The sequence below is a fragment of the Antechinus flavipes genome, chromosome 3 (assembly GCF_016432865.1).
Source record: "Antechinus flavipes isolate AdamAnt ecotype Samford, QLD, Australia chromosome 3, AdamAnt_v2, whole genome shotgun sequence".
NCBI classification, from domain to species: domain Eukaryota; kingdom Metazoa; phylum Chordata; class Mammalia; order Dasyuromorphia; family Dasyuridae; genus Antechinus; species Antechinus flavipes.
In genome coordinates, this window is record NC_067400.1 from 611,764,888 (window position 1) to 611,775,558 (window position 10,671).

The following is a 10,671-nucleotide window of genomic DNA, read 5'->3' on the forward strand; positions in this document are numbered from 1 at the left end:
GTAGTAGTAGTAGTAATAGTAATAGTAATAGTGGTAATAGTAATAGTAGTAGTAATAGTAGCAGTAGCAGTAGCAGTAGTAGTAGTAATAGTAATAGTAGTAGTAATAAAGAAAAAGCAGTCCAAGCCTTCTATCTGCTGATCAGAGATCTTTCTATAGCAGCCTTTCCTTTTTGAGCAGGTTTGAACTACTTCAAGCTGGACTATGGAGGAGCAAACCAGGAGGAAAAGCATGGGACACATTCTGCCAGCTGTGCCCACCCCCTAGTTTCCTAGTTTCCGCTGCTTTGCTTGTCCTTATACCAAGATGGCATTAACTTTTTCCCCTCAGCCTGTTAGACTAAAAGCTTCTGGAGGGCAGGCAGTTTTTTCTTTTTTCTTTTTTATAGTAGTTTATTTTTCCAAATACACAAAAAGACAGTTTTCAACATTCTCCTTTGCAAAACCTTGTGTTGCAAAATTTTCTCCCTTCCTCTCCCTCCCTCCTTCTCAAGACAGTGAGCAATCCAATCTAGGTTAAATGTGTGAAATTCTATTAGTCACTTTTTTATCTCTATCTCCATGGGGACTTGCACATAGTGGAGCTCATAATAAATATCTGGGGACAAGCATATGACATTCCCAAAATAAGAGTAACCTCGGATCTTAGGAATGAGCCACACGGCCCCTCGGATCCTCCGGTGCCTTAGAGATGACCCTGGATACTAATGTTCTACTGGTGGAACACAAAGTCCTACAAGTCCTGCCGAGCTGGCAAGACTTTATGTCCGGGCTTGGCAACAACCGAGTCTGTTCTCCAAGGACCAGCCTAAAGTCTAATCCTCAGAGAGATCTCTGAATCCATCCTATGTCATTCTGAAAGGAAAAGCTGATAATTATCAATAAGTTCTCTCTTGGTAATGATTAGATAGCTATTATGATTCCAAAGCACTTCCCTAGAGGAAGTGGGATAAATTACTAAATAAGAGACAGTTGTTTTTCAGTCACGACCTCATTGAGTGGCAGAGACACTGGAGAAGGCTTTGCCGTTTCCTTCTCCAGCTCATTTTACAAATGAGGAAACTGAGGCAGACAGGGTGAAGTGACTTGTCCAGGATCACACAGCCAGTTTGTGTCTGAAGCTGGATTTGAATTGTGAGGGATGTAGAAGACCCTAACCCAAAATGATTACTAGAGATCACTCAGTAGAAGGCAGAAAAGTTGTTTATTGAAAACCTCCGGAGGATGAGCCGTCCCATCATGAGATAAGAAAGAGAGAGCTCGCGGGAGGAGGGCTAAAGAAGTAGTAAAGATACACAGCTTTTATAGAAGAGATTACATCACAAGTAAGAGAGCATTGAGAAGGGGAAGGGGAGGCATCTAATCGGTTGTTGCTATCCGGAGAGATTGGAATGGAAGGTTTCAGGGAAATCTCCTGGTTTCTAGGAAACAGAAAGTCAGGCCTTCAGGCTTAATCAAGCAGAGAGTGGTCCCGCTAATAGACTAAATATCGATAAATGTCAAATACCAATAAATGTCATCAGCTCAGGTTAAGTAAATATGTTTCCAGCTGGCCAAGGCTCAAGTAGATATGAGCCTGCACATATTACACAGGTCATAGAGGAAACACAGAAATAATGAAAATAAAATACAGAAAAGGAATTCACACATGCCTGTAAGTTCTTCACCTTATCTCTCTATTCCCCACAGAACTCAGCTTAAGCCCAGTGCTCTGCAGTCCTTCATTCTGGGAGAGGACCAGTGACATCATGGGTGGTGTGTTGGCTTGCCTGTAAATTGGGCTTAAGTAAGATAGAGCCTCGAAGTCATAAAAGTCCAGTGGAAGGACAAAGGTCAAGATGCAGTGGATGACCTTGACCTTGGCCTTTCTAAATTAAGGTCTTTCAGAGGACAGCTAGATGGTGCAGAGGAGAGAGCACCAAACAACCCCCATTTGGAGTTCAAATCTGTCCTGGGACACACTTGCTGTGTGACCCTGGACCAGTCACTTAACCCCAATTGCCTCACTCCCCCAAAATTAGTCTTTCCCCAGCCCCAGTTTGTCTGTGACAATATAAAATGGCACAGGGCGAGGTGAGAATTGAGAGAGAAGATGGGCCCATCTCCCTGCCAGTCTGAAGCAACCATCATGTTTGATTCCTTCGTTCTGCGAGTCCGAGCATATCATGGTGTGACTTTGCAGAGATTAGTGAGCCCTCCCAAGAACCCCTGAGAGCCAAACCCCAGTTCTTCCCCAGTGGGAGAGACTACATGGAAAGAGAGACTTTATTAAATTTTGTCACTAAAGAGAAATGGATTTTTTCTTCTTCCTATTCCCCTGCCAGGTGGGAAAAACAAAGAGCAAGTTTGGAAGCAAACTGCGTAATCGAACCAAAGTCCAGTGTTGTTGGCCCGTCCAGAAGTATGCCTACTTTTCACTCTGCACGGTGAGTTAGTCTCCCCCTCCTCACCCCCTCAAGTTTCCCCCGCTCCAGGGGCACACAATGCTCCTACCTCTCGTCCTGCTCTGGAGCCCACCTTGGCCACCAGGTTGACGAGGGCCCCTGAGGCTTTCAGAGCTCGCTCCTCCATTGTTGCCCACCTCTGCTCCCTCACTGTGGATCTGCCCGTCCCCAGGCTTCACACAAACAGCCCCTTCCTTTTGTCTACCAAAGATGGACATCCTGCTCGCTTCCCTACTGTTTGGTCCCATGTTTCCACAGCCATGGCCAGGATGTTACTGCTGCCCTGGGTGGCAGTGCCAGGGCTGTGGGGGGTGAGAGGGCTCAGGGAGCCAGCCCTTAGTGGGCTGGAGGGGGGCCAGGGCACCTCACCCTCTGTGCTGCAGCTGGCACCTCCTCCTCCAACCCTGTTAGTCCCCATCTCCCTCCTCCTCCTCCTCAGCCTGCCCAGCGCCCTTGGGGGAGGTGGTGACTAACTCTAGTCTGGGCTGGTCCCTTAAAGGATGGAGAAGCCGTCTGGCCTCCTAATCTCCTAGGCCCGCCTGGGGGAATTGAGGTCAGAAATCTCACTGGAGCTGCATCTCCTTCCTGGCCTGGCAGGTTGCCATGGTGGCAAAGCAGTAATGTTTTATTGGAGCTAATGTCCTGTAACTTCGGAAATTGCATTCATTGAATCCATTCGTGATGTTTAATTAAATATTATGGTCCACCAGTGCCTCGTTGCACTTTAACCCCGGAGCCCGAGTTGCTGGCCAGCTGCATCTCAGGATAATGGCTTTCCCATGCATTCATTTCATTTTCTGCTTCCCAAGGACTCCCCAGACGGCAGACCACCAACCGCCAAAGGGGTTCGAGGCCCAAAGGCGGAGTCCTGCTCTTCTGAGGGCCTCTCATAGGTTCCTACCACCCAGACTCCAACCACAGGATCCAGACCCACGACAATGTTGGAAACCATCTAGTCTAATGGTAGTGACGCCCGTAGGAGATTCAGGGGACAGAGCACCCGACCTGTTGTCCTAAAGACCCTAAACTCAAATCTGACACCAGACTCTGTGAGATCCTGGACAAGTCACCCGATTCCTTAGCTATAAGATGGGGATCTTAACAGACCTGCCTGTCTCCTCCCCCAGGATTGTTGTAAGACTCACACAAATTAAAAGTACTGTCTTGGCACACAGTAGGTGCTATATAAATATGACCTATTCCCCAGTTTGCATTTTTGCAAGTTTTGCAAGTTAATTTTCCAATTCACATCTCAGCTATGTGACCCCGGGCACACAGTGATTTCACTTATCCCTGCTTGCCTCAGTTTTCTCATCTGTAGAATGAGAAGAAAATGGCCAACCATTCCATTATTTTTCCAAGAAAATCCTAAATGTTGGTCAAGAAGAGCCAGACATGACTGAAATGACAATGACAATTTTCCAAAGGGTGTCTAGTTGCCCAGACTAGCCATGTTAAACCATTGTACTAAAAGAGTTTTAGGAGCCCTCTAAATTTCCCATCGTTTCTACAGGAAAATGTGTCCTGAGCCCCATAGTTAGTCAGGAAACGGGAAACACTTGAAAGTTCCAGCATCTGGGAGACAATGAGACTGCTGGGCATTCCTCCCCTAGCTCTCCCACTCTGGAAATGGACTTCCTCCTTACCTTTCCTAATGAGGAAAAGGGAGTTTCTGAACAGCCCCTTTCATTGATGAGAGTCCTGGATGGCTTTTGGTGGTCACCCCGTTCTGGATGGTAGTAGCTCGGGACATCGAGTCCAACCCTTACCAGACCAACTGTTACTTCAGGCCAGGAAAAGGTCAAATGACTGATATAAGCACATATTCCTCCAGTGCTTCCATTAGTGTAATTATTTGGCAACTCTTTAAGTGCTGAGATAGGCTAAGTGTTTATCTGTCCCTTGTCCCTTAGGATAGCCCACTCAGTCTTTCCTCTTTCCCTTCCCTCTCCTCTTTTCCTTCCTTCTTCCTCTCCCCTACCTCTTCCTCCTTTCCTTTCTCCTCCTCCTCTTCCTCCTCCTCTCACAGCTACCGAAGATCCAGAAAGCAAAGTTCTTGCCACCAAATGTCCTCGGCACTGCCATGGCTCAATATATTGATATAGTTTCCCCTCTTTTTTGTGTTTTTAGATCGTTTTATTAGTGAAAATGACATTTAAAAGGAGACATCACCCTTTGCTTTTCTCCTGCATCCTAAAGACCATGGGACCTTCCCGTTCGACTTGCAGCAGGAACCTTCCATGCTTGTTGTGTCCCCCATTAGAATTTGTGAGCTTGGTACATTGTAAGCAATAAAGTTTCAGTCGTTCCCGCTGGTCAAACTGATGTCCTTACACACACACACACACACACACACACACACACACACACACACACGCAATATTCCATCTCCCATCTCCACACCCCATCCTGGGAGTGCCGTCCCTCTTCACCTCCTCCCCGGAGAACCACCAACTTCCTCCAAAACAAAGTTCCAGTGCCCTGCCCCCCAGAGGCCCTCTTTGGATTTTCCCCAATTTCTGGTGCCCCTCCTTCCAACATCTTGCACATATACTTTTGTCTGTCTCCTCCGGTAGGACATAAGTTCTTTGAGTTCAGGGGGACTGTTTCATTTCTGTTTTTGTAATCCCAGTGCAACACATAGTATCCACCTAATAAATACTATTTGATTGAATAATAAAGAATGAATTAAAATTAAATCAGAATGGAACAGCTAGTTGATGCAGTAGATAGAGCATCAACCCTGAAGTCAGGAAGACCCGAGTTCAAATTTGGCCTCAGGCACTTAATATTTCTTAGCTGTGTGACCCTGGGCAAGTCACTTAATCCCAATTACCTCAGAAAAAAATTAAACCAGAAGAAAATAGGGGTGGATTGTCCAAGGTCTGCTCCAGATGTCCGCATGTCCAGCAGGGAGACCCTCCCCAAGACCACTTCACCTGCTCCAGGACCAGGATGAGTGCTTTGAATCTTGTCCCCCCCCCAGCTTTCCCTATGGATCGGGACCCCCAGAAAAGAGGAATTCCCGGGTCTGAAGAGGAAGCCTCATGGTGAGCCCAAGGATCTGGGGAGAACTTCAGGATGGAGGCTGAGGAGGAACATCTATTGCAATCATGAGACAGATGCTCCTTATGAGGGGGTGACCCTCCCAGGGAAGGCTCTCCAAAATTCCCCCAATTTTCCCTCTACTGGATTTCTTTTAGACCTGGGAAGTGAGGCTGCAATAGTTTAGGGGGTTGGAGAGGATGCTGAGGGAGGGAGCTCCCAGGGGCCCATGTAGACAGACCAAAAGACAAACTTGACTCGGAGTTAGCTGTCCCCCTGGGGGGAAGTTTTACTGACTCCCAGCCCCAGCCCTCACCCCCGTCCAGGCTCTGGCCCCAACTGTTCCAGGCCCATTTTCCGGAGCTGTCTTACGTTTTATTCTTTTGGGGAAAGGAGGCCCAGCCCAAGAAAAAGAGACCATAGCCAGTTCCTGGGAGAAAGAGGAAAGAGAAAAGGAAGCTGTATCTCAGCCTGTGCCTGACCCTCCCCAGCAGCCCTCAGCAGCCTTCTAGCCCACTCCCGGCGGGAGGCCAGTGGACACCTCAGCTGAAAAAGCCCCAGGTGCCCAGATGTAACTGAGTGACCCTCAGGACCCCCGACAGAAAGGCCCCTGCCCCTTCCTCTGGTAACTCACCTCCCACAGATAACACCATTGTCAGGTTAAATAGTAGTTTATCCAAGGATCCACCCTTCAGGTAGACCGGGAGATCATTGTTTTCCTAGGAGGGAGGCCATGGGGATGGGTGAGGGCAGAGTCACGCGGAAGCCTCAGTTTCTCCAGAAATCAGTGTCCCCCAGAGCCCAGGGGAATATGCCGGGCCCCTGGGGAGAAGCAGGACGAGGATGGGTTGGGGGCGGGGGATCCCAAAGGAAGGGGGCGGGTCCTGGGCTCCCCTCACCTGAAAGAGTTTCTGTTTCTCGGCCACTTTGTTCTCAAAGAGATTTCTGGCGCTGGAGCTGAAGGATCGCAGAAGAGCTCTGGAGTGAGACACCTACGGTGGGGTTGGGTGGGAAAGCAGGGCCGGGGTTTAGAAGGAACTACAATACTGGGGGAGCGGAGGTGAGGGTCTAAGGGGGGCGGGGGCCGAATCTCTATCTCCCGGCACCGGATCAGGATGGAAGAAGCTCAGCTTTGGAGGGATCCTCGTTAATCCTCCGGCCAAGGGTCCTCGGAATCGGCCATCAGATGAGGGTGGAGGCGGAGGGATGGGAGGCGCCGATTTGGGGAGAACAGAGCGGACCCATTTCGTGCTCTGTTTGCCGTTGTTCTACCTTCTTTTTCTGGGTAACTCTAGTCTCCTGCCCCAAGAGAAAGTTCTTCGGACTTGGAAAAGTTCCTCAGAACTCGGCCCCTTCTCTCTATCCTAAGAGGAGCTAACAAGTGCTAGGTAATTAAAAAGCAGTTTCTTAGGTCCGTGGTGGCTCCGTCCGAGAGCTTTGTGAGCATCCTCCAGCCTTGGAGACCTTCCCCAAACCTGCTTTCCCAGCAGCCTCCGCGCTCACCTTCCCCCACCTCTGGCTCCCGGCGCTTGGGGGGGGAGGGTGACAGACACGGGTCCATCCCCTCCTGGTGGGGGGGGGGGGTGACAGACACGGGTCCATCCCCTCCTGGTGAGGGGGGGATGACAGACACGGGTCCATCCCCTCCTGGTGAGGGGGGGGTAACAGACACGGGTCCATCCCCTCCTGGTGAGGGGGGGATGACAGACACGGGTCCATCCCCTCCTGGTGGGGGGGAGGGTGACAGACACGGGTCCATCCCCTCCTGGTGGGGGGGAGGGTGACAGACACGGGTCCATCCCCTCCTGGTGGGGGGGAGGGTGACAGACACGGGTCCATCCCCTCCTGGGGGGGGGGAGGGTGACAGACACGGGTCCATCCCCTCCTGGTGGGGGGGGGAGGGTGACAGACACGGGTCCATCCCCTCCTGGTGGGGGGGAGGGTGACAGACACGGGTCCATCCCCTCCTGGTGGGGGGGGGAGGGTGACAGACACGGGTCCATCCCCTCCTGGTGGGGGGGAGGGTGACAGACACAGGTCCATCCCCTCCTGGTGGGGGGGGGGGGTGACAGACACGGGTCCATCCCCTCCTGGTGAGGGGGGGGTGACAGACACGGGTCCATCCCCTCCGGGGGCGGGGGGTGACAGACACGGGTCCATCCCCTCCTGGTGGGGGGGAGGGTGACAGACACGGGTCCATCTCCTCCTGGTGGGGGGGAGGGTGACAGACACGGGTCCATCTCCTCCTGGTGGGGGGGAGGGTGACAGACACGGGTCCATCCCCTCCTGGTGGGGGGGGGGGTGACAGACACGGGTCCATCCCCTCCTGGTGGGGGGGGGGGTGACAGACACGGGTCCATCCCCTCCTGGTGGGGGGGGGGGTGACAGACACGGGTCCATCCCCTCCTGGTGGGGGGGGGGGTGACAGACACGGGTCCATCCCCTCGGGGGCGGGGGGGGGTGACAGACACGGGTCCATCCCCTCCTGGTGGGGGGGGGGGTGACAGACACGGGTCCATCCCCTCCTGGTGGGGGGGGGAGGGTGACAGACACAGGTCCATCCCCTCCTGGTGGGGGGGAGGGTGACAGACACGGGTCCATCCCCTCCTGGTGGGGGGGGTGACAGACACGGGTCCATCCCCTCCTGGTGGGGGGGGTGACAGACACGGGTCCATCCCCTCCTGGTGGGGGGGGGATGACAGACACAGGTCCATCCCCTCCTGGGGGGGGGAGGGTGACAGACACGGGTCCATCCCCTCCTGGTGGGGGGGAGGGTGACAGACACAGGTCCATCCCCTCCTGGTGAGGGGGGGGTGACAGACACGCGTCCATCCCCTCCTGGTGGGGGGGGTGACAGACACGGGTCCATCCCCTCCGGGGGCGGGGGGTGACAGACACGGGTCCATCCCCTCCTGGTGGGGGGGAGGGTGACAGACACGGGTCCATCTCCTCCTGGTGGGGGAGGGTGACAGACACGGGTCCATCTCCTCCTGGTGGGGGGGGAGGGTGACAGACACGGGTCCATCCCCTCCTGGTGGGGGGGGGGTGACAGACACGGGTCCATCTCCTCCTGGTGGGGGGGGGGGTGACAGACACGGGTCCATCTCCTCCTGGTGGGGGGGGGGGGGGTGACAGACACGGGTCCATCCCCTCCTGGTGGGGGGGGGGGGTGACAGACACGGGTCCATCCCCTCCGGGGGCGGGGGGGGGTGACAGACACGGGTCCATCCCCTCCTGGTGGGGGGGGGGTGACAGACACGGGTCCATCCCCTCCTGGTGGGGGGGGGAGGGTGACAGACACAGGTCCATCCCCTCCTGGTGGGGGGGAGGGTGACAGACACGGGTCCATCCCCTCCTGGTGGGGGGGGTGACAGACACGGGTCCATCCCCTCCTGGTGGGGGGGGTGACAGACACGGGTCCATCCCCTCCTGGTGGGGGGGGGATGACAGACACAGGTCCATCCCCTCCTGGGGGGGGGAGGGTGACAGACACGGGTCCATCCCCTCCTGGTGGGGGGAAGGGTGACAGACACGGGTCCATCCCCTCCTGGTGGGGGGGGGGTGACAGACACGGGTCCATCCCCTCCTGGTGGGGGGGGTGACAGACACGGGTCCATCCCCTCCGGGGGCGGGGGGTGACACTCGGGTGCACAAAGTGTCCCCTGGCCTGGTCCTACAGTGGCTAGTAAGGAACCTGGGAACTCCGGGGCGCTCACCAGCAAACTCCTCATGACGCGTCCTCTCCCTGACGAGAACTTATCCCAACAGACCGAGGGCACGAGTCCGGCGTCTCCTTTAACCCTCCGCCAGTCAAAGAAGTTCTCCGGGCCTCGCAAGCAGCGCCCGCACGCACGGTTCACACCTGCCCAACTCTCAGCCTGGGTCCCGAGCTCAAGCCGCAGTTGCCTTAGAAACAGGCTCTGATTGGCGGAGAGTGTGCGGACGCAGGCGCGAGACGGGTTCCTATTGGCCGAAAGGGAAAGGGATGGAACAAAGGAAAAGCTCTTCTGAGCCCGAAACCGCAGGAGGAGGGAGGGGGGAGGGAGGAGGGAAGTAGAGAGAGAGAACTGAGTCGGTTGGGTTTGGAGCGGGAGGGCAGGTGATGCTCGTTAGCCTACACATCCGGGAGAGTTGTTGTTCCTTGACGCCCTGTAAAATCACTAAAGACCGCGAGGCAGGCCCCGATTTGTCCCAGCTGGGCTCTAACTATGTGGGCTGGTGGTGAAACTAAAGAAGCCCGAAAGACTCCTCCTGCTCCCCCTCCTCTTCCTCCCCCTCCTCTTCCTCCCCCTCCTCCTGCTCCCCCTCCTCTTCCTCCCCCTCCTCTTCCTCCTCCTCTTTCCTTGACTTTGATAAGATTCCTTTTCCAATTTCCCCCCACAGTTTATGTAACATTGGAATTAATTGCTCTCTAAATGTTTGATAGGATTCGAAATTCAAACCATTTGGTCGTTAGATTTTTTTTTCCTTGGGGAGTTTATAATTTATTAAGTTTCTAAGACTGGATTGTTTAAATCCTCTATTTCTTGCTAATTACTTTCTGTTAATCTGGGCACTTTATCTTTTTGTAAATATTCATTAAATCGTGATTTTATTGTCATTTAATTGGGCAGATTGTTTCTAATGATTTATTTCTTCATTTGTTGGGAATTCAACTTTTTCATTTTTGATACTGCTAATTTGATTTTCTTTTTAGAAAAATAAAATAACTAATTACAATATTGTGTTTTTAAAAACTGCTTCTAGAATTGCACATATTTAACCTAAATTGGGCTATTTGCCTCTAGCGGAAGAGGTGGCCGGGTAGGAGGCAGAAAAAACAATTGGAACACAAAGTTTTGCCAGGGTGAAAGTTGAAAACTATCTATGCATATGTTTGGAAAATATAAAGTTTTAAAAATAAAAAAAAAAACTATGAAACCATTAAAATAAAAAACTGCTTCTAGTTATATTTATTAATTTAGTAGGGAAGCATCTCAATTTTCAGGACTTCAATTTTGGTATTGGGGTTTTAATCTTTGCTTCAAAGGTTTTTTTTCCTGAATATAATTTTTATTGCTCCATGGTCTGTCAAAACTGTAATTAATATTTCTGCCTTTTCTGCATTTATTTGTGAGGTTTTTATGTCCTACTGCATTTTGTGACAGTATCATGCATAGCTATGATTATGTATAATATGTGTA

General features: G+C 52.4%; 1 protein-coding gene across 1 annotated transcript; it reads right to left on the reverse strand.

Annotated features, from left to right (window-relative positions):
• Positions 1-5,746: 5,746 nt before the first annotated feature.
• LOC127556053 (cytochrome c oxidase subunit 7A1, mitochondrial-like) lies at positions 5,747-9,368 on the reverse strand. Its single transcript, XM_051988901.1, has 4 exons — positions 9,205-9,368; positions 6,388-6,480; positions 6,123-6,207; positions 5,747-5,918 (listed from the first exon to the last, which is right to left on the reverse strand). The coding sequence occupies exons 1-4, from the start codon at positions 9,217-9,219 to the stop codon at positions 5,857-5,859; spliced, it is 255 nt and encodes an 84-aa protein (XP_051844861.1). The 5' UTR covers positions 9,220-9,368; the 3' UTR covers positions 5,747-5,856.
• Positions 9,369-10,671: the final 1,303 nt, after the last annotated feature.